The sequence below is a fragment of the Engraulis encrasicolus genome, chromosome 15 (genome assembly GCF_034702125.1).
Source record: "Engraulis encrasicolus isolate BLACKSEA-1 chromosome 15, IST_EnEncr_1.0, whole genome shotgun sequence".
NCBI lineage: Eukaryota > Metazoa > Chordata > Actinopteri > Clupeiformes > Engraulidae > Engraulis > Engraulis encrasicolus.
This window is the reverse complement of record NC_085871.1, coordinates 53,965,498-53,990,497: the sequence shown is the minus strand read 5'-3', so window position 1 is coordinate 53,990,497 and position 25,000 is coordinate 53,965,498. Positions and strand designations below refer to the sequence as shown.

At 43.7% G+C, this 25,000-nt stretch overlaps 1 protein-coding gene across 1 annotated transcript in view; it reads left to right on the top strand.

Moving 5' to 3' along the window:
- The window catches only part of nrcama (neuronal cell adhesion molecule a), a 73,876-nt gene that overhangs the window by 37,133 nt on the left and 11,743 nt on the right, over positions 1 to 25,000 (top strand). The window contains exons 14-23 of the mRNA XM_063217662.1: positions 117 to 218; positions 2,992 to 3,189; positions 4,500 to 4,570; positions 5,584 to 5,809; positions 6,731 to 6,846; positions 9,175 to 9,379; positions 10,495 to 10,617; positions 12,942 to 13,118; positions 20,099 to 20,209; positions 22,244 to 22,402. Of these exons, the coding sequence (XP_063073732.1) occupies positions 117 to 218; positions 2,992 to 3,189; positions 4,500 to 4,570; positions 5,584 to 5,809; positions 6,731 to 6,846; positions 9,175 to 9,379; positions 10,495 to 10,617; positions 12,942 to 13,118; positions 20,099 to 20,209; positions 22,244 to 22,402 (1,488 nt within the window). The remainder of the gene's footprint in view (positions 1 to 116; positions 219 to 2,991; positions 3,190 to 4,499; positions 4,571 to 5,583; positions 5,810 to 6,730; positions 6,847 to 9,174; positions 9,380 to 10,494; positions 10,618 to 12,941; positions 13,119 to 20,098; positions 20,210 to 22,243; positions 22,403 to 25,000) is intronic.

Sequence of the window (25,000 nt, the reverse complement as noted above, 5' to 3'; positions counted from 1 at the left end):
TGTGCCTGTGTAAATGCCATATGTGTGAGTGTGTATGTGTGTGTGTGTGTGTGTGTCTGTGTAAATGCCATATATGTGTGTGTGTGTGTCTCTAAATCCCCTGTCCCTCCCCCCAGAGCGTCCGGACCCCCCAACAGACCTGGAGCTGACCGACCAATTGGAGAGAAGCGTTCAGCTCACATGGATACCTGGAGACGAACACAACAGCATGATAACCAGTAACTATATTACTATTACACTACACTACACTACACTACACTACACTACACTACACTACATTACACTACACTACACTACAGCATTATAACCAGTAACTATTAGATTACTATTACACAACAGCATTATAACAAGTAACTATATTACACTACACTACACAACAGCATGATAACCAGTAACTATTAGATTACTATTACACTACACTACACAACAGCATGATAACCAGTAACTATTAGATTACTATTACACTACACTACACTACACTACACTACACTACACTACAGCATGATAACCAGTAACTATGAGATTACTATAACACTACAGCATTATAACAAGTAACTATATTACACTACACTACACAACAGCATGATAACCAGTAACTATTAGATTACTATTACACTACACTACACAACACTACACTACACTACACAACAGCATGATAACCAGTAACTATGAGATTACTATAACACTACACTACACAACAACATTATAACCAGTAACTATTAGATTACTATATCACTACACTACACCTACACAACACTACACTACACTACACTACAACATTATAACCAGTAACTATATTACTATTACACTACACTACACAACAGCATGATAACCAGTAACTATTAAATTACTATTACACTACACTACACAACAGCATGATAACCAGTAACTATTAAATTACTATTACACTATACTACAACATGATAACAAGTCACTATTATATTACACAGCACAACACAACAGCATGATAACCAGTAACTATTAGATTACTATAACACTACACTACACAACAGCATTATAACAAGTCACCATATTACTATTACACTACACTACACAACAGCATTATAACCAGTAACTATATTACATTACACAACACTACACAACACTACAGCATGATAACAAGTAACTATATTACACTACACTACACTACACTACACAACAGCATTATAACCAGTAACTATATTACACTACACTACATTACACTACACTACACTACACTACACAACAGCATTATAACCAGTAACTATATTACACTACACTACACTACACTACACTACACTACACTACACTACACTACACTACACAACAGCATGATAACAAGTAACTATATTACACTACACTACACTACAGCATGATAACAAGTAACGATTAGTATTACTATTTATACCTACTATTACTATTACACTACACTACACAACAGCCTCATCGTCAGCAAGATTCATACCACACCGCATTACATTACACTGCACTACACTATACTACACTATACTGCCGTGCAATACTAGAACGCAGTAACTCAAAATGGTCGAAAAAATTTTTATATCGGAAATCGGTTCTAAACTACCTCATTTGTCTTGTGTCCAAAAATGGTGGTCCAACACCGTCCCGTTTTGGAGAAAACTCATTTTTAAAGTGCAAAAATGACCCAAAAAAGGTTAAACAAAAACGCAGTAAATCGGCGAGTTACTGCTGCACGTTCCAATGGGACTGGTTTGGGAGTAGACAGTAATACAAGCTAAGAACGCAGTAACTCCTGCAGTAACTCCATTTTGTGGCAGCAATACCAGCCAAGAACGCAGTAACTGTTTTTTGTGGCAAAAAGACACATAAATGTTGTTTTTTGGGGTTTTTTTGTGTGCATTAAATTTCTATCCTAAACAAGCATTACCAGGAAGTGTCACCACCAATTTACCGACAACACCGTTGTCGCGCCATATGGAAAACTTTGAAGCCTTTTTTCTCAGTTTGCCGTTTTCAGAGTTACTGCGTTCTAAGATTGTAGGGCAGTATACTGCACTACACTACACTACACTACACTACACTGGACAGTAGACCACAGGGTTGCAGGTTCAATCCCCATCCTCACCGCTTCCTCCCTCCATCCCGAAGGCAGTCACTGTATCACTCACTCACTCCATCCCGAAGGCAGGTCACTCCATCACTCCCTCTCTCCATCCCGAAGGCAGGTCACTGTACCACTCCCTCCCTCCATCCCGAAGGCAGGTCACTGTACCACTCCCTCCCTCCTCCATCCCGAAGGCACTCACTGTATATTGATTCATGCTCTCTCTCCCTCTCTCTCCTCTCTCTCACTGTACCACTCCCTCCCTCCATCCCGAAGGCAGGTCACTGTATCACTCCCTCCCTCCATCCCGAAGGCAGGTCACTCCATCACTCCCTCCCTCCATCCCAAAGGCAGGTCACTCCCCCTCTCTCTCCCTCCCTCCCGCAGGCAGGTCACTGTCTCTCTCTCTCCCTCCATCCCGAAGGCAGTCACTGTATCACTCACTCACTCGCACTTGCTCACTCACTCACTATGTTTATATATTGATTCATGCTCTCTCTCTCTCTCTCTCCCCTCTCTCTCTCCCTCTCTCCCCTCCCTCCCTCTCTCCCTACTTCTCCCTCTCCCCCCCTCCCTCTCTCCTGTCTCTGTCTCCCCCCTCTCTCCCCCTTTCCCTCGTGCCTCTCCCCCCTCTCTCTCCCCTCTCCCCCCCCTCTCCCTCTTCCCCCTCTCTCTCCCCTCACCCCCCCCCCCCCTCTTCCCCTCTCTCTCCTCCCCTCCCCCCCTCTCTCTCCCCCCTCTCCCCCTCCCCATCCACCCCTCCCTCTCTCCCCTCTACCCCCTCTGCCCTCCCCCCCCTCTTTCTCTCTCTCTCCCCTCTCCCTCCCCTCTCCCTCTCTCTCTCCCCCCCTCTCTCCCCTCCCCCCCCCTCTCTATCTCTCTCTCACCTCTCACCCCCCCCCCCCCCCCCCCTCTCCCCTCTCCAGAGTTCCTGATCCAGTATGAGGATTCTCTGCATGAGAAGGGGGTGTGGTCGGACATGACAGAGGTGTCTGGTGATGTCACGACGGCTCGTCTGCAGCTGTCTCCGTACGTCTACTACTCCTTCAGGGTTCTGGCCGAGAATGGCATCGGACTCAGCGACGCCAGCAGCCCGTCCGAACAGTACCGCACCAACCCAGCCAGTAGGTTACACTACACTACACTACACTACGCTACGCTACACTACACTACACTACACTACACTACGCTACACTACACTAGACTACACTAAACTATAGTATACTACACTACACTACGCTACGCTACACTACACTACGCTACACTACACTACACTACACTACACGACAGAACACTACACTACACTACGCTACACTACACTACACTACACTACACTACACTACGCTACGCTGCGCTGCGCTGCGCCGCGCCGCGCCGCGCCACGCCACGCCGCACCGCACTACACTACACTACACTACACTACACTACACTACACTACACTACACTACACCACACCACACCACACTACACTACACTACACTACACTACACTACACTACACTACACTACACTACACTACACTACACTACACTACACTATACTACACTACATTACACTGCAGCGACCCAAGCAACCCGTCTGAACAGCGAACAGCTCGTGACGATGACGTAACGTCTGCGCCAATGGCTCTGGTCTGCGCTATGTTGTTGTTGATTAACTGTCAGCGAGCTGTCCAATCATTTCAAACCATAACTGAGTGCAAACTTCCCGCTTCCTGCAATCGCGTCAGATCACACAACCTCCAGACCCTGAATACGAAATGAAATGGTAGTACGTATTATGGGATGGTCAGGACCAGGCTATCTTACACCACCCCTTGGGGTTAAAATGATTGAGTTTTACCCGTAAAATGCCATGGTTCAATGGTTGTAGCGCTAGTTTTTAGATCAGAGGGTTGCCGGTTCAACTCCTGCTCTCACCTACACCTCCATCTATGGCTGAAGTGCTCTTGAGCAAGGCACCTAACCCCACATTACTCCAGGGACTGTAACCAATACCCTGTACCAAGGCACCTAACCCCACATTACTCCAGGGACTGTAACCAATACCCTGTAACTAAATAACCGCTTTGTCAGCTAAGTGAAATGTAATTGGTAACACTTTATTTTAGGGATACATCTATTAGCACTAATGCATAAAATGTTAATGCCTGCATAAGTACCTTGTAAGGCATGTACTAAGCAAACGCTAAGGCCTACTAGGTCCTTACTAAGGTTAAATTGGTAATAAATCCCTTATTGTGCATGAACAAGACATTTGCGAATACATGCCTAACAAATGTTTGATTTTGCTTAGTACATGCCTTACAAGTCACTTATACAGGCAAATTGTGTGTATTAGTGCTAATAGATGTAACCCTAAAATAAAGTGTTACCATGTAATGTAATGTAATGTAAAAAATGAGCTTTAAAAACCTGCTTCCTTCTATTCCACAGAGCCAGACGTCAACCCATCAGAGGTGAAGGGTTATGGAACGGAACCCAAGAACCTGGTCATCTCATGGAAGGTACTGTGTTCCATTGGTCCATTCCAGAATCATATTTAGGGTTCTAAAATAACAGGTAGAGTGACGGTATATCATGAGCACTCCCTCTCTATCTCTCTCTCTCCCTATCTCTCTCCTCTTCTCCCCCTCTTCTCTTCTCTCTCTCTGACCCCATCTCTATCTCTCTCTCCCTCTCTCTCTCGCTCTCTCTCTCTCCCTCTCTCTCTCCTGTCTGTCTCTCTCCTCTTCTCCTCCTCTTCTCCTCTCTCTCTATCTCTCTCTCTCTCTGCCCCCCTCTCTCCCCATCTCTCTCTCTTTCCCCCTCTCTATCTCTCTCTCTCTCTCCCCTCTCTATCTCTCTCTCTCTCTGCCCCCCCTCTATCTCTCTCTCTCTCTGCCCCCCCTCTCTATCTCTCTCTCTCTCTCCCCCTCTCTCGCTCCCCTCTCTCTCCCTCTGTCTCTCTCCTCTTCTCCCCCTCTTCTCTTCTCTCTCTCTCTCTCCCTCTGTCTCTCTCCTCTTCTCCCCCTCTCTATCTCCTCTTCTCCCCCTCTTCTCTTCTCCCCCCCTCTCTCTATCTCTCTCTCTCCTCTCTCCCTCCCTCTCTCCCTCTCTCCTCTTCTCCCCCTCTTCTCTTCTCTCTCTCCCCCTCTTCTCTTCTCTCTCTCCCCCTCTTCTCTTCTCTCTCTCTCTCTCTCCTCTCTCTCCCCCTCTTCTCTTCTCTTCTCTCTCCCCCTCTTCTCTTCTCTCTCTCCCCCTCTTCTCTTCTCTCTCTCTCTCTCTCCTCTCTCTCTCTCTCTCTCTTCTCTCTCTGTCTCTCTCTCTCCCTCTGTCTATCTCCTCTTCTCCCCCTCTTCTCTTCTCTCTCTCTCTCTCCCTCTGTCTCTCTCCTCTTCTCCCCCTCTTATCTTCTCTTCTCTTCTCTCCTTCTCCCCTCCCCTCTTCTCTCCCTCCCTCTCCCTCCCTCTCCACTCCTCTCCTCTCCTCTTCTTTTCCTCCCCTCTTCTCTTCTCTCCTTCTCCCCTCCCTCCATCAGGAGTTGTCTGGTCTCCAGTCTAACGGTCCTGATCTGCAGTACGAGGTGTCATGGCGACAGCAGGGTGTGGACCAGGAGTGGGCGAGTGTGACGGTGGCCAACGCCTCGCAGTACGTGGTGCCGGAGACGCCCACCTACGCCCCCTACGACATCAAGGTGCGCGCACGCAACCGCTACGGAGCCGGCCCGGATCCCCAAGTACTCCTGGGATACTCGGGAGAGGACCGTGAGTAGAAACAGACCCACGCGCGTGCACACACACACACACGCACACACAAACACACACAGACAGTGTGTGTACACAAAACAGTGTAGTGTATAAACTATAATAATGTGTAATATAATGTAGTGTACTCTAATGTTATGAATGTTATTAATGTTATGAATGTTATTATTATATGTTTCTCCAGTGTGTAGTGTAGTGTAATGTAATGTGTAATATAATGTAGTGTACTCTAATGTTATGAATGTTATTATTATATGTTTCTCCAGTGCCCTCCGCTGTGTGGTGTAGTGTAGTGTAGTGTAGTGTGTAATATAATGTAGTGTACTCTAATGTTATGAATGTTATTATTATATGTTTCTCCAGTGCCCTCCGCTGTGTGGTGTAGTGTAGTGTAGTGTGTAATATAATGTAGTGTACTCTAATGTTATGAATGTTATTAATGTCATGAATGTTATTATTATATGTTTCTCCAGTGCCCTCCGCTGCTCCCGCCAGCGTAGTGTAGTGTAATAAGGTGTAATGTAATATGTAGTGTAGTGTAATGTGTAATATAATGTAGTGTACTCTAATGTTATGAATGTTATTATTATTATATGTTTCTCCAGTGCCCTGTGTAGTGTAGTGTAATGTGTAATATAATGTAGTGTACTCTAATGTTATGAATGTTATTATTGTTATGTTTCTCCAGTGTGTAGTGTAGTGTAATGTGTAATATAATGTAGTGTACTCTAATGTTATGAATGTTATTATTGTTATGTTTCTCCAGTGTGTAGTGTAGTGTAATGTGTAATATAATGTAGTGTACTCTAATGTTATGAATGTTATTATTGTTATGTTTCTCCAGTGTGTAGTGTAGTGTAGAGTGTAATATAATGTAGTGTACTCTAATGTTATGAATGTTATTATTATATGTTTCTCCAGTGCCCTCCGCTGCTCCCGCCAGCGTATCGGTGGAACCAGGAAATGACACGACAGCAGAGGTCAACTGGGAATCCGTTCCCATGGCAACAGTGCGCGGTAGACTACAAGGCTACAAGGTAAGCACACACACACGGCTTAGAATTCTGAAAGGATAATAAAGGACGATAAGTAATGAATAATCACTTCATCAATCAGTCAAGTCTACTGATGTGCTGTGTCAGGTGCAGGACTGGATTATTGGACATCTCTGTTTCATGTTGTGATATTGGAGGATAGCAGGTGTACTACTGGTGTGAGCACAGCCTGCTGCGAGAGCAGGGGCGAGAGGAGGAGGGGAAGCTGTACCACTGTAATATTGATGTCATGATGCACTGCATGTACCTGTTTCACCTGTCTGTCCAGGTGTACTACTGGTGCTTTTAGAAGTGCTTTATAAATAAGAATTACTTACTTATTGATGACTTACCTGTGTCCAGGTGTACTGCTGGCATTTTTAGAAGTGCTTTATAAATAAGAATTACTTACTTATTGATGACTTACCTGTCCCCAGGTGTACTACTGGCGTTTTTAGAAGTGCTTTATAAATAAGAATTACTTACTTATTGATGACTTACCTGTCCCCAGGTGTACTACTGGCGTTTTTAGAAGTGCTTTATAAATAAGAATTACTTACTTATTGATGACTTACCTGTCCCCAGGTGTTACTACTGGCGTTTTTAGAAGTGCTTTATAAATAAGAATTACTTATTGATGACTTACCTGTCCCCTGGTGTACTACTGCTGTTTTTAGAAGTGCTTTATAAATAAGAATTACTTACTTATTGATGACTTACCTGTCCCCTGGTGTACTACTGGCGTTTTTAGAAGTGCTTTATAAATAAGAATTACTTACTTATTGATGACTTACCTGTCCCCAGGTGTACTACTGGCGTTTTTAGAAGTGCTTTATAAATAAGAATTACTTACTTATTGATGACTTACCTGTCCCCAGGTGTACTACTGGCGTTTTTAGAAGTGCTTTATAAATAAGAATTACTTACTTATTGATGACTTACCTGTCCCCAGGTGTACTACTGGCGTTTTTAGAAGTGCTTTATAAATAAGAATTACTTACTTATTGATGACTTACCTGTCCCCAGGTGTACTACTGGCGTTTTTAGAAGTGCTTTATAAATAAGAATTACTTACTTATTGATGACTTACCTGTCCCCAGGTGTACTACTGGCGTTTTTAGAAGTGCTTTATAAATAAGAATTACTTACTTATTGATGACTTACCTGTCCCCAGGTGTACTACTGGCGTTTTTAGAAGTGCTTTATAAATAAGAATTACTTACTTATTGATGACTTACCTGTCCCCAGGTGTACTACTGGCGTTTTTAGAAGTGCTTTATAAATAAGAATTACTTACTTATTGATGACTTACCTGTCCCCAGGTGTACTACTGGCGTTTTTAGAAGTGCTTTATAAATAAGAATTACTTACTTATTGATGACTTACCTGTCCCCAGGTGTACTACTGGCGTTTTTAGAAGTGCTTTATAAATAAGAATTACTTACTTATTGATGACTTACCTGTCCCCAGGTGTACTACTGGCGTTTTTAGAAGTGCTTTATAAATAAGAATTACTTACTTATTGATGACTTACCTGTCCCCAGGTGTACTACTGGCGTTTTTAGAAGTGCTTTATAAATAAGAATTACTTACTTATTGATGACTTACCTGTCCCCAGGTGTACTACTGGCGTTTTTAGAAGTGCTTTATAAATAAGAATTACTTACTTGATGACTTACCTGTGTCCAGGTGTACTGCTGGCATTTTTAGAAGTGCTTTATAAATAAGAATTACTTACTTATTGATGACTTACCTGTCCCCAGGTGTACTACTGGCGTTTTTAGAAGTGCTTTATAAATAAGAATTACTTACTTATTGATGACTTACCTGTCCCCAGGTGTACTGCTGGCATTTTTAGAAGTGCTTTATAAATAAGAATTACTTACTTATTGATGACTTACCTGTCCCCAGGTGTACTACTGGCGTTTTTAGAAGTGCTTTATAAATAAGAATTACTTACTTATTGATGACTTACCTGTCCCCAGGTGTACTACTGGCGTTTTTAGAAGTGCTTTATAAATAAGAATTACTTACTTATTGATGACTTACCTGTCCCCAGGTGTACTACTGGCGTTTTTAGAAGTGCTTTATAAATAAGAATTACTTACTTATTGATGACTTACCTGTCCCCTGGTGTACTACTGCTGTTTTTAGAAGTGCTTTATAAATAAGAATTACTTACTTATTGATGACTTACCTGGCGTCCAGGCGTGAGCGTTGCCTGCTGCGGGGGCAGCTGTGAAAGGGGCAGCTGTACCACTGTAATATTGTATATATACTATATGATATTATTAAATACTTACCTGTCCCCTATTTCACCTGTGTGCCCAGGTGTACTTCTGGCGTGAGCGCAGCCTGCTGCGTGAGGGGGGGCGGGAGGAGGAGGGCCAGGTGCTGGTGTTTGGCGGGAACCGTACGGGGGGGCACCTGCCCGAGCTGAAGCCGTACAGCAGATACGGACTCCAGATACGAGTCTTCAACAGCCGGGGAGAGGGGCCCCCCAGCGCAAAGACCAGCTTTAACACACCTGAAGCAGGTAGGGAATACACACACACACACACACACACACACACACACACACACACACACACACACACACACACACACACACACACACACACACACACACACACACACACACACACACACACACACACACACACAATTTCTTTTATTTGGATCCAAGAGACAAGGAAGGAGCACAAGATCCGAACATTGTGAAAGAGGTCAAAGCCCTGATGAAGACCAGTGCGGTCGAAACATGTGACCAAAGCTTTTTTAATCATGTTTTAGCCCTATGACAATAAAGGCTTTGTAATGGACTTCCTCTTTTTCACCTAGAGTTGCCTGGATTTTTCCCTTTTTTGAATTGAACTGATCCCCTTCATCCAAGAGCACCCAACAAATATAATTTAAGAAGATACTGCGACTTGTTTGAGCTACCAGCCATTTTGTGTTTTACTAGGTCAAATGATAGGTTGACAGATTTTTAAGACTACATAATTATACCAGTACCTGTACTATTGTAGCATTAAGCCTTTAAGGATAAACAAAACATCTCTGTCTCCATATGTGCAAACTACCAATAGCAGCTGAAACCAAACAGAACTTTGACAAATTATTTGCACACCTTTTTTTTGCATCCCATTTCTACTGACATGCCACACACACACCCTCCCTGCTGACTCTCTCTTCATGTGTGTGTGTTAGTTCCTGTGTGACTATATCTCTCTTCATATGTGTTTTAGTTCCTGGATGACTGTATCTCTCTCCATGTGTGTGTTTTAGTTCCTGGGTGACTGTACTTCTCTCTTCATGTGTGTGTTTTAGTTCCTGGGTGACTATATCTCTCCATGTGTGTGTTTTAGTTCCTGGGTGACTGTACTTCTCTCTTCATGTGTGTGTTTTAGTTCCTGGGTGACTGTACATCTCTTCATGTGTGTGTTTTAGTTCCTGGGTGACTATATCTCTCCATGTGTGTGTTTTAGTTCCTGGGTGACTGTACTTCTCTCTTCATGTGTGTGTTTTAGTTCCTGGGTGACTATATCTCTCTTTATGTGTGTGTTTTAGTTCCTGAGTGACTGTACTTCTCTCTTCATGTGTGTGTTTTAGTTCCTGGGTGACTATATCTCTCTCCTGTGTGTGTTTCAGTTCCGGGGTCTCCAACAGGCCTGGCGGTCAGCAACCCCAAAGCCGACGCGCTGACACTGAAGTGGGAACCCCCTCTGGAGGAACACGGGCCCCTCCTGGGGTACACACTCACATACCAGCCTGGTGAGACACACACACACACACACACACACACACACACACACACACACACACACACACACACACACACACACACACACACACACACACACACACACACACAAACGCATAGGCCTGGGCCATAAATCCGGGGGAGGGGGGCATGAAGGACATGACAAATGGTGCAAGGTATGACACCTAGAAAGGACTTTCTAAAGGCTGGTCCAGGGAAAATAGCAAGCTGCCAGAACTGCACACAAAAATGGATAATCTCAAAGAGACATACACACGTTTATATTTTATAAATATAATACCCACAGCAGATATTTAGTTTCCATTGACAGGATGGGAGAAAAATTATCTCATACGGCGCCTCTATTTTCCTGGAGCACTGTGGGGTGAGGTGCCTGCCTTGTTCTCATTGCCACCCTTCATTATTTTTTAAATGACATAAGATTATCTGTTAGCCTATATTTGCAGACTGCATTCATAAAGATTTATTTCTTAGTGAGAAAACCAATAAGCCTGAAGATAACACTTTTCAAACAAATGTTGCTTATTATGACTTTGTTTATGCAGCTGCATAATGAGAATCAGATGCAATCATATGGACCCATCAAAGAGGACATCTCAGGTTTTGTCAACAAGAAAATGGCACATTTGATGCAATGTTGATTAAATGCAACAGCCAATAATAAATCGTCAAGATGCTCATAACTTTGTTTGTAGTCTTAAGAGGGGCTTAGCATTCCAAACGAACTATTTGGGAGCTGTTTAAAGGTGTGAAAAGTTTATCAAGCGATTCTGATTTTTAAGTACCACTAGTTAGCTGGCAGCTCTCAAACACAATTTGCCTTCATTTGTGTTAGCAACTAGCTAGTAGCTACAGCTACTGCTAAACCAATTTGAAGTCCTGACACACTGTTTGTTATCAAATGTGGGCCATTACTTTCAAAAACGAGGCATAGAAAATGTTTGTAAATAATTTATTTACAGGCTCCGATACCGTCCTTCCCCTGTACAGTAGTCTACCTTACAATCTCTGATACCACCCTCGTAGTCACTACCAAAGAGCTACTGTCATGGGCAGTCATGGGTGAGCGGTTAGGGCGTTAGACTTGCATCCCAGAGGTTGCCGGTTCGACTCCCGACCCGCCAGGTTGGTGGGGGGAGTAATTAACCAGTGCTCTCCCCCATCCTCCTCCATGACTGAGGTACCCTGAGCATGGTACTGTCCCACCACACTGCTCCCCATGGGGCGCCACTGAGGGCTGCCCCCTTGCACGGGTGAGGCATAAATGCAATTTCGTTGTGTGCAGTGTGCAGTGGTCACTTGTGTGCTGTGGAGTGCTGTGTCACAATGACAAATGGGAGTTGGAGTTTCCCAATGGGCTTTCACTTTCTTTCACTTCACTTTACTGTCTGAAGCCTGCAGTGAGTGACTGGCAAAGACGGAGACGCTGAGGGGGCGGGGCATGGCACGCTTCTTCCTAGCGCCTGGGGCGCGATTTCAAAATAAGAGTTCACAGCGCGATCGGACAAAAAAAAAAGTTTTTTTGAATTCTCATCGAACGTCTAATTTATAATCGTAGAGATTTTTGACATCGCGATTGAAATTGAAATCGAAAAATCATCCAGGCCTACACACACACACACACACGCACACACACTCATATACCAGCCTGGTGAGACACACACACACACACACACACACACACACACACACACACACACACACACACACACACACACACACACACACACACACACACACACACACACACACACACACACACAGGCCTCCATCCGCCATTGCTCGCGCGTGCTCACACACCAAACCAAAATACCAGCCCTGCCCAGCCCTCAATTAGTCCTGCAAGACACACATACAGTCAATTAGTCCTGCAAGACACACACCTAGTCAATTAGTCCTAACCCTAACCCTAACCCTACTCTCTGTCTTCCCGTCTCTCCCCCTCTCTCTCTATCATACTTTCTTTCTCCATCTCTCTCTCTCTCTCCATCCCTCTCTGCTTCCCTCTATCTCTCTCTATCTCTCCATCTCTCTCTCTCTCCATCCCTCTCTCGTTCCCTCTATCTCTCGTTATCTCTCTCTCCATCCTTCTCTGCTTCCCTCTATTTCTCTCTATCTCTCGTTCTCTCTCTCTCCATCTCTCTCCATCCCTCTCTCCTTCCCTCTATCTCTCGTTCTCTCTCTCTCCATCTCTCTCTCCATCCCTCTATCTCTCGTTCTCTCTCTCTCTCTCCCTCCCTCTCTGCTTCCCTCTATTTCTCTCTATCTCTCGTTCTCTCTCTCTCTCTCTCTCTCTCCATCCCTCTCTCCATAGTGAACTCCACAGATGAGCTTGGTCCAATCCAGGAGCTGTCTCTGATGGCCAATGAGACGACTGTCACGTTGCCACGGTTACAGTTGGGGACACGGTATAGGCTGTCTCTCACCGCCAGCACCTCACGAGGGGCGGGGCCAAGCGCTGACTTGGAGGCCGCCACCATGATCGACGAAGGTGAGGCCACACACCCACACGCAATGTGAACCAATGAGATGACAGTTTCACACGTCACTCTCATGTCAGCCAATAAGATCACAGGTTTCTTAGCTGCATATCATTGATTGATTTATTGGTTTATTGACAACAGCATGGAGGTAGTATAAGACTGGAGAGGGTGAATAAGTCCTGCCTCCAGTCATTTCAATGGGAAATGCTTGGCTAGTGAATTCAGCCAAAATTGAATGAATTTTTCAGCTTCAAAGATGGAGTCGTTTCCGCCAACAGTTTACTCAGCCAATTACTTGCCACGTTAATGACTGACTTACGATCGACCAGAAAGATATATGGAAGACGGGCATTGGATGCATGGAGGTGCCCAACCACACACCTGTATAGGTATGTGTGCCCAACACTAAACTCGCACACCCACCAATCGCATCCACCCTCTTTGAGCGAAGTGGCGTCGGAAATGAGCAAATTTGTGAGAATTGCGACGAGGAAGTGCCTTGCTAATCAGTGAAGCTAATCAGCCAAATCCTGACCCCCTGGGGCGCTGTTCTGGCTGTGGTCAAATAATCATGTGACTTGGAGGAGTGAATACGATACGAGTTGTGATTACGTTTCATGGATAACTAGAGGAGTGAATACGACACGAGTTGTGATTACGTTTCATGGATAACTGTCCACAACTGGCTCTCACACTCATCACGTTGTGGATTTTTTCATAGATAATTTTCCTGTGATGATGTCACACAGCTTTCTCTGCAGTCTGTAATATTGTAATATAGTCCTAACTCTACAGGCCCAACAGCAGCCTAATATAGAGCATCTTGTCAGTATTTTTCGTCTTGTTGAGGTCCATCTAATTATATACGTAAATATTATAGACAATAAATTCTTCTGACTTTGTGTCTCCGCCTTTTCTCTCATACTGGATGCGGCGCTACTTGGAATGAAAAGATTGGAATGTTGGAATATTGGAATGGAATGTGGGAGTATTAGAATGGAATGGATGGTCTAAAATGTTGGTCTACTGTCTATTGGCGTGCAGCTACAGATCCCAACCCGCTGGGGCCAGATGCGGCCCTTGGACGGCAAGGTTCTGGCCCCCCACAAGCTCCTTGAAATACGTAATTGTTTTTCAGAATTTAGAGATAAAAGTATGGGGTGTGTATCGAGCTGAAACGGGACGTTAAAATGCAGGAAATTACATCTAAGAAATGTAAAACTTCCTGGGGGAGGACCCCCAGACCCCCCACCTCAATGAAGTGTCCAATGTGACTCAAACTGCTTCTGTTTGGTGTGTTTATTTGTGTGTGTGTGTGTGTGTGTGTGTGTGTGTGTGTGTGTGTGTGTGTGTGTGTGTGTGTGTGTGTGTGTGTGTGTGTGTGTGTGTGCGCGCGTGTGTTTTCCCCTTTCTTCTCTCTTCTCCTCTGAAGTCTTTCCTCGGCCCACTGTGCCTGTTCAGGGTAAAGGTAACTGCTGCAGCTACGCTGCTCTGATGCTTCAGCATGCAATAGAATCATCAGAATCTAAAACAGCTCTTTTAGTACCGAACAGCTCTTTTAGTACCGACCTGCATGCAATATAACCATCAGGATCTAAAACAGCCCCTTTAGTACCGACCTGCATGCAATAGAACCATCAGAATCTAAAAACAGCTCTTTTATTGCAGACTTGCTTGCTGTACAGGCATCAGATCCCAGTACAGTCCTTTAGTACCGAGCTGCCTCAGATCCCAGTACAGTCCTTTAGTACCGACCTGCTTGCTGTACAGGCATCAGATCCCAGTACAGTCCTTTAGTACCGAGCTGCATGCTACAGAGACATCAGATCCCAGTACAGACCATTAGTGCAGCCATTAGTGCAAACCTTAGTACCGGCCTGCATGCCAGAACACCAGCACAGTACAGCTCTTATTGCCGACCTGCATGACAAAGACACATCAGAACCAAATACCTGCCTAGACTGAGTTGGAGATACTAGACTGAGTTGAGTTGGAGATACTAGACAGAGTTGAGTTGGACCCCAAATCTGCATGCGTCAACAACTGCAACCCTGCACTTCCTGGTTCAGTGGTTTCCATGGAGATCCACTGGAGCCATGGACTGACTAGCCAATCAAATGACTGAAAGGAGCCATCCTCATCCCATCTAACCAATCGAATGATTAGAATGAACCATCCTCATCCTATCTAGCCAATCAAATGATTGAACCACCCTTTCCTGCATGAGACCTGCGATGTCCAGGGCGGCCTTTAGACAAGTCTAGCTAGCATGAGTGAGGTTGATGGTATACCATGTTGAAAAGTAGTGCATTGCATAATGATTTGCCAGTTTAATGCAGTCTTGTATTGATTTGTATAATACTACAAATATTAAATCCTGCTTTCTCCTTGTCGTAACAGTGGATTTACCCATACATCGAGCAGGTTCCCCTTCTATTAATTGAATTCACTCTTAAGCTGTGCTCAAACTACACAACTTAAACATCTTAGCCAATTTTGATGCGAGAAGTTCTATTTCGGGTCGTACATAAAGTATCAAACCATGTTTGATATCTTCGATTTGCAGTCGATGATTTTTTTAACTATCTTAGAAATCTTGACCAACAATCGCTTGCGATGGTCCTTGGGGTTAAGGTTCCACCGGTTATCGCAAGGGGTGTTTCAGCCAAGAATTGGCCAGATAGTCGTGTAGTTTGAGGCCTTTAGTCTGCCATTATAATTAACGGGGTATGCCACTATTTTGGGGCTTAATACAGTTAAAATCGTTGGCCAGGGTTTATAAAGGTGGTAAAGTGTCTTATTTTTCATGTAAGCATGCTACACGGATCCATTGACTTTCACTAGCTTAGCGACATGCTCCCTCTTTGCACCACCTTTATAAACCCTGGCCAACGATTTCAACTGTATTAAGCCCCAAAATAGTGGCATACCCCATGATGTGAACTCTACCATAAGCAAAGCCTGTTTACTCCAACTCCCAATACCATGATGTGAACTCTACCATAAGCAAAGCCAGTTTACTCTAACTGCTGACTAGTGAGATTGCTCTGCATGGTTTTGCATGAAGGAAACGACACTTAACACGCAGGGCTTGACATTAACTTTTTCACCCACTGGCCACTGTGGCTAGTGGTTTTCCCGAGTCACTAGCCATTTGATTTTAGCCACTGATTTTCTATCTTTTTTTTTCTTTATCATGGTAAGTGTACGTCTAACCTCAGAAGATGAGGTGCTAAAGCAAGATGAGTGTATACCTTTCTACATGGAAGTATATTAAGCAACTAGAAACTGAAGAGTTACTGAACTTTTGTCTTGATCTTAAATGCAAATAATTGATACACAATGGGCAACCAGTAGCATAAAGGCTATGAAGCGTATGTTACCAAGGAATAAACTGCCAGCCAAATTGGCTAGTGACACTGAAAATACTACTAGCCACAGCCAAGTTTTACCATCATTTGGCCGGCTAGTGCCAGTGTCAAGCCCTGTTAACACGCATCACTAACCCTTTTCAACTGCTACTGTGATGACTTCTCTTTCTCTTCTTTCTCTTTCTTTCTTTCCACACTCCAAGTGTTCTACATCTTCCCTCTTTCTTTGTCTGTGACTCACTTCATCCCGTTCTTTTCTATCATTTCTTCTCTTTCTCCGCATTTCTTTTCTTTAGTTGTCTTTCTGTGGGGTTGCTTTGCTCTGGATTAATTTTCTTTTCTTCTTCTTTACACCCTTTGGCATAACAATGTCAGTCTTCATTTTCCTGCATTTCTCTTTCTCTCTCTGATACTGATGTTTGATCACATGTGATGTGTTGTATCTCTTGTATGTATTTTCTGACTCTGCTTTTTTCCTTCTGCACTCTCTTCTCCAGGCCTCACCTCGCCCCCCACCCCCACCCCCACTCTGCCCCCCACCCCTCCCCCCACTGTGCCCGCCACTGCTCCCCCCACTCTGCCTCCGCCAGTCCACAAGGGTACTACTGACCTCTTCAACCTTGACACTTGACCTCTCACATGACCTTCCGTTAGAACATGCGATCTTCCAATGAAGCACACGAGCCTCTGCTAGCTCAGTTCCATTAGAACATGCGATCTTCCAATAAAGCACACAACACAGCTCAGTTCCGTTAGAACACGCCACTAGTGGTACAAACACACCAGACGTGACTAGAGCGACAACAGTGACTCTGTTTGGAGGAGCTAGTGACAGAAGAGTCAAAAGTAATTTGGGCGACAAGAGGCGATTTGAGCGACTCGAGTGACAGTTTGTAGTTAAACTTCAGCTAATATTATGCTAATGAGCTGTGATGCAGTTCGGTTTGACGACAGCTCCCGCAGACATTTGGAATGTTGGAATGCTTGCATTTTGCTTTTAACTCTGTCATATTCTGTCGCTTTGATCGCTCGTGTCACTCTTGCTATAAGCACAATCCAGCGAGTCTTTGTTGCAACACTTTATTCCGTTAAATTTTTTTGTCACCTTACCTTGAACTGTCATGGGATTCTGAAAGTAGTGTATGAATTAGCCCATTGCAGCCATTGCAGGTAAAAAGATGCATTCTTTAGCTCCCCCCAAAGCCTGTAGTCTTGTTAGGGTTAGGGTTATGTCAGCGCTCTAACTTAACCAATCACGTTCAGGGGTGTGTGTAGCTGCCCAATCACACGACTTCGCTGGCATTTTGAAGGATGGGGCAGGAAGTGGAATACGTCTTCATTTTTTCAGCTAAAATTGGGAATTGCATGCCTTTAGAGACGGCAGATTTAGCATTTTCCAACTTGTGTTGTGTTCTGATAATTGATGTACAACTTTCAAAATCCCAGAATTGAGGCTTTACATACGTGTACATCAACAGGAAAACTTACAGACAACAGCTTTTAACATGGTATTGAGACGCGCAATATACTTGTACACCTACAGTGTGTACAGTATGCATTAGGTTATGTAATAACACCTACAGTGTGTACAGTATGCATTAGGTTATGGAATAAATATATAACCTACAGTGTGTACAGTATGCATTAGGTTATGGAATAAATATATAACCTGTATGTGCTGTAGAGTCCCTCTCTTATCCAGAACTGACAATAGACACAACAGTACAGAGTAATCAGAAGATCTGTCTTGCAACAGTACAGAGTAATCAGAAGATCTGTCTTGCAACAGTAGAGAGTAATCAGAAGATCTGTTTTGCAATGGTACAGAGTAATCTGAAGATCTGTTTTGCAATGGTACAGAGTAATCTGAAGATCTGTTATCGCAACGGTACAGATTAATCTGTAGATATTTCTCTCCTGTCTGCTTCTATGCTGATTCGCGTAATTCAGTAGAAGATACTACATAGTCTAGACCTAGACATATAGACCTATAGTATACTCCTCATGTACTAGACATATAGACCTATAGTAACTTCCTCATGTACTAGACATATAGACCTATAGTATACTCCTCATGTACTAGACATATAGACCTATAGTAACTTCCTCATGTACTTTAAGGAGTTAAAGGTGCACTGTGTAGGATGGTGGCCAGAGTAGGTATTGCAACTATGCTGCTCATTGGTGCACTGTGTAGGATGGTGGCCAGAGTAGGTATTGCAACTACGCTGCTCATTGAAACTGTGCTGCCACTTGCCAAATTGCATCTTTTCATGAATATTTCCGAAATAATAAACGAATATTCAGTGACCAAGGAATAGTAAGTTTTGCCATTTGCAGCCAAAAATGTCTAATTTCTCGAAATTCAAAATCAAGTCAAGTCAAGTAGGTTTTTATTGTCAATTTCTTTACATGCACTGGTCATACAAAGAATTTGAAATTACATTTCTTGCTTTCCCATTTAGACATAGACTAATCTAGGTAAGGACATAGACAGTATAGACATAGACAGTACTTATACATGGACTTAAGACAGTATGGACATAGACAGTGCTCATACAGACATTTAAAGTGCAAGACTGGACAACAGAAGACTTGTAGAGGACATACATTAAGAGGTATCTGTTGTGCTTTTGTGCTTTTCCTAAAAAAAGTCCTTTATAGCGTTCTGACATGGTAATAGTAGCATTTTGAAGAAAATAAATATTAAAAAAGGTCTGTCAAGTACACCAGCAGCAGTGTGTGTGTGTGTGTGTGTGTGTGTGTGTGTGTGTGTGTGTGTGTGTGTGTGTGTGTGTGTGTGTGTGTGTGTGTGTATGTGTGTGTATGTGTTTAGTGCAGGTAGAAGGTGCGGTGTGCGTCTTGTGTGTGTGTTCGTGTGTCTGTGTGTGTGTGTGTGTGTGTGTGGACATAGAGAAGGGCTATTACACAGTGCAGCTTTACGTTATATGGCCTTCATATATAATAGCTACTCCTGGAAATGTTATATGGCCTTCATATATACTCCTGGATTTAAGTCCTACTGCCTCCATTCAGCACATACTGCTCACTGTAGAGAATTAGTGCCGGATCTCAAATGGTGCACTTGTGCGCTTCAGTGTTCATGTTTCAGTGTATACGGCGTATTAGTTACGCATTGAAACATAGCGCCTGAAGTGCAGAAGTGCATTTGAGATCTTGAGATCATTTAAAGGAGCTCCAGGTAGGATTTAAAGGTCCCGAGTCAGGCAATGCTTATGCGAGTCTTTAGTAAGTGAACGATGGATCTCGCGGTCGCTCCCATGGTCCGCTGTCAAAAAAACCCACAAGCAACTTTTGACAGCGTCGGACCGAACGAGTGTCATGGGAAACACTTTTTTATCTGTATTCAGATTTGTATCAACTGCTGGCATTCCATGACGAAAAACAGTCTCACAGTGAGTTTATTTGAACAGCATTTTTTCATTATGGTGTAGATTTTGAGACAGGCATGCCGCGCCGCGCAAATGACGTCATCCTACCTAGTGCCCCTTTAAGTTTCTGTCACTTGATACCTGACCTTTGACCTGTGGCGGTGCTGGCCTGACGTGACGTGAGGTGACGTGACGTGTGTTTGTCGTCCCTCCCTCCCTCCCCAGCTCGGCCGGCGTTCGGGAAAGTAAACTCTTCCCTGGAGGAACAAGGAGCCGTGATCCACTGGGAATACACGGGGACCGATAGCGTCTTCGTGGAATATGTAGAGGACAACAGTAAGACGCGCAATGATGACCTCATACGCAGTGTAGTAGTGTAGTAGAGTAGTGCATGCTGATAGCATCCTCGTTGAGTATGTAATATGTAGTGGAGAACAGTCCGACGCGCCTTGATGACCTCATACGCGCTCTGATGACTTCATCCCGATGCATGGTGCATGCTGTGTAGTGTTTCGATTTTATGAAGTATTGTTTTCTTCTCCAAAGGCTTTAATAAATTGTGCAGATTGAATAAATCTGTGTCATCAATATTATCTAATTAACCATTGAAAAATGCATAGAGGTGTCATGAAGACGTTTGAGCTTGTTGTGCATGTGTAGCTGCATGTGTGTAGTGTAGTGCTGTGGAGTTGACGGTGGCTATAAACTAGGGCTGCACGATATTACAAAAATATGCGATACATGATAACATGAATGTAGACTGCGATATCGATTTTACTCGCAATATTTAATATATACATATATTTTCCCCTCTCTACTTGCCATTCTACACTTCATCATGTATAAAACAACTGAGAGCAATGCTTTATTGCCAACATTATTTTTTATTAGAAAAAAACGTGGCAAATATACAGCATCAACATAATTTTTCAAAATTTTTAATGCATTTTTTAACGATATATCGAAAATGTATCGATATCGCGATATCACGTCTTCCGATACACGTATCGCAAAAGTTGTGCACGTTTCGCAAACAGTTTTTGATTTTTAATATCAGGAAATTTGGTGAGAAGGTTAAAAAATGCATTAAAAATTTTGAAAAATTATGTTGATGCCGTATATTTACCACGTTTTTTCCTAATAAAAAATAATGTTGGCAATAAAACATTGCTCTCAGTTGTTTCATACATGATAAAGTGTACAATGGCAAGTAGAGAGGGGAAAATATATGTTTATATTAAATTATTATTATTATTATTATTATATTACACTTAGCTGACGCTTTCATTTATTCAAAGCGACTTACAACTATTATTTTTTCAGGGTATTGGTTACAGTCCCTGGAGCAATGTGGGGTTAGGTGCCTTGCTCAAGGGCACTTCAGCCATGGATGGAGATGTAGGGAGAGGTCAGGGGAGATTCGAACCGGCAACCCCTAGATTGAAAGACCAACTCTCTAACCACTAGGCCACGGCTGCCCTATATTAAATATCATCAGTAATATTGATATCGCGATATACAGTCATGTTATCGTGTATCGCATCTTTTTCTAATATCGTGCAGCCCTACTGTGCATAATGTACTGTAGATCTGTGTCTCAAATGGCACACTTGACTTGTGTCAGGGCACTGACATTTCTTGCACAGTGTGCACAGTGCCCTGTAGAGTCGATGGAAAACTTGGACTTTCAGTGCACTGACTTTGCAGCTTCAGCGGCCTGCGCACTGAAACATACAGTAGTGGCCATAGTGCACAAGTGCGGCATTGGAGACACAGCATAGTGCACAAGTGCGGCATTGGAGACACAGCATAGTGCACAAGTGCGGCATTGGAGACACAGCATAGTGCACAAGTGCGGCATTGGAGACACAGCATAGTGCACAAGTGCGGCATTGGAGACACAGCATACAGTATGTCTCCAGTTGACGGTAGCTATGCCTACCCGCATGTCTCGGTAGCTATGTGTACTTGTTTGTCTCGGTAGCTATGCCTACCTGCATGTCTCGGTAGCTATGCCTACCTGCATGTGTAGCTATGCGTACCTGCATGTGTAGCTATGTGTACCTGCATGTGTAGCTATGTCTACCTGCATGTCTCGGTAGCTATGTGTACCTGCATGTGTAGCTATGCGTACCTGCATGTCTCGGTAGCTATGCGTACCTGCATGTCTCGGTAGCTATGCGTACCTGCATGTCTCGGTAGCTAAGCCTACCTGCATGTCTCTAATTGACGGTAGCTATGCCTACCTGCATGTCTCTAATTGACGGTAGCTATGCCTACCTGCATGTCTCGGTAGCTATGCCTACCTGCATGTGTAGCTAAGCGTACCTGCATGTCTCTAATTGACGGTAGCTGTGGCTGTGTCTGCAGGTAAGGACGGCTGGAAGAAAGAGCAGGTTAACGGCTCCCAGTCGTACATGATGAAGGGTCTGAAGGCCGGCACCACCTATAGGGTTCGCCTGGTGGCCAAAGACCACGTGGACCGCACGCTGCACCTCACCGAAGAGATGCTCATTAAGGTGCCGGCAGGTGAGATCATTAAGATACAGTAATTAAGGCGTCAGGTGAGCTCGTTACGCTACAGTCATTAAGGTGTCAGGTGAGCTCGTTAAGCACATTATGTCATCAGGTGAGATCATGAAGTTCTCTGAAAGGTATCGGATGTGGTCAATTAACTCACAGGTGAGTTGATTCTTAAGGTCGTTAAGGCAACAGGTGAGGTCAGTAACGGTTCGACAGGTGACATCATGGTATGGTGAGGTGAGTTGCCGCATACGTTGGTAGTTGGTACAGCATCATCTCTTCTCTCTGTCATCTGTCTGTCATCTCAGGGCTGCACAATCAATCAGTTTCTGCATAGTTATTAAAATAAGACATCGTATGTATTTTATTAGATTCAGTGCTAAGTTGGGCAGTTTAGAGAATGAGAAACAAAATGTTGGGGGTGTAGGGAGCAAAAAGCACTGCTGTGTTATTAAAGGGACACTGTGTGAGATTTTTGTTGTTTATTTCCAGAATTCCTGCTGCCCATTCACTAATTTTACCTTTTTCATGAATACTTCCCACCACCATCAAATTCTAAGTATTCATTATGACTCGAAAAATTGCACTTTTCATACATGAAAAGGGGGATCTTCTCCATGGTCCGCCATTTTGAATTTCCAAAAATAGCCATTTTTAGCTGCAAAAGTGACTCTATTTGGACCATACTAGAAAATATTTGTTTATTACTTAGTAAACTTTCATGTAAAGATCAAATTTGGCAATAGGCAGCCCAGTTTCAATGAGCAGCATAGTTGCAGCACCTTTTTTGACCATTTCCTGCACAGTGTCCCTTTAAGGCACGAATAGACTAGACGCGACTTGAGCGATTCCAGTGACGGAAGTAAGTCGCTGGCGACAGAAGAGACAAAGGCGATTTGGGGCACTGCAGGCGTTTTGAGCAACTTGATCGACAGTTTGTAGTTGAACTTCAGCGAATGTTATGCAAACGAGCTATGATGCGGTTCGACGACAGCCGCTACAGCTGAAAGGAATGTCGTAATGCTTGCAAAACTGACTCAAAACGCCCCCTATTGACTGTTTCCCATAAAAGACCAGAGTGTCGCTTCTTTTTAGATCCACCTTCTTTGCTACAGCCAATCGGAGTGTCGCAATGTGTGCATTCTGCTTTTAACTGACATACTCTGTCGCTTCTATTGCTCGTATCGCTCTTGCTGCACAGTTCTAGTCCAGCGATTCTCTGTCGCTGCTTGTGTGTTCGCCCGGTTAGTTTTCCACCGTTACTGCAGTTGGAGTGAAATATCAAAATATCGTAACACTGAGTTGTGCAGCCCATACCTCATCCAGTCCTGTGTGATCTTTTGTCTTGGAAGCCGCGTTTGGTGGAACACATTTTTTATGTTATACTCATGAACGGCGTGACGTTTTCCATTTGTGAGGGACAACAACCCATGCAAGTCAATTGGTGATGTTGGGGTTTAATAAACGAAAGATACGGACCTGTAGACTAGCGTTGTTCACGTGCAACATGCCGAAAACGTGTTGTGTTGCCGTCTGTTCAAATAATAGAGCCAAACAGCCATGGCAGAAGCATGGACTGTGTTCATTTAGACAAGCCGATGTAGCATGTAAATCAATGAGACATTCAGTTTGTTTTCACCCAAAAAGGGGCGTAACTCACATTTACGAGCAAAGTACCCGGATGGGCATTCATGAGTATTTTCTACTGTCATGGTAACCAGACTCTTTGCCAGCTTTGTCTTCCTAATACCATCTGGGAGCCTCCAAAGCTGACACCTTTTCAGAGGAAACTGGAGCGCCCTCGCATGTAGTTTGGCAAAACGCAGCTAGATGGCGCAAGTTCGATTACTTGCAGGAGGAGAGAAGTGCCGCACACTCTCAAGTTAAATAAACAAGTTTTTAATGTGACAACGTTTCAGCCTGTCGGCCTTCCTCAGGTCACGTGTCCTCAGGGCAAGTTCAATCAGTCAGTCCTTTTTATTTTCTCAAGCCGTGATTGGTGGACAATGTTTGCATTTTTCCATTTGCTGTCATCACAGTCATTTTTTTTTAATTTCTCAACCCCTCTAATGTCACATGTGGACGTGTGGCCTCGCTAGATTCTGATCTCATTCTGCATGAGATTTAAAGCATCATCTTTTCTTTTTTTTACTCTGTTCAACATCAGAGTCGTATAATGTAGATGTGGAAACACTCTTACAGATGTTATTTTCAAATCTAGTGGTTTGATACAACAAGTTTGTAATATCACACTTCTAGTGTTGTAATTATCTCTTCTACTTCTACACTCATTACTTGTCATTTTCATTTCCTTTTCAGGAATTCTTTCAGGACTTTAATTCATCATTGAGGTGTTGCATGATTCCGTGGTGTGTGTGATTTCAGGACACGTACAGAATGTGTTTCTTTAGTCGTACACTCATGAATGGTTTGCCTCTCTGTTTACGTGATTACTGGAGTGGAATATTTGCAATGGGTGTGCACCTTGGTGAGTGTGTGTGTGTGTGTGTGTGTGTGTGTGTGTGTGTGTGTGTGTGTGTGTGTGTGTGTGTGTGTGTGTGTGTGTGTGTATATATGTGTGTGTGTGTGTGTATATATGTGTGT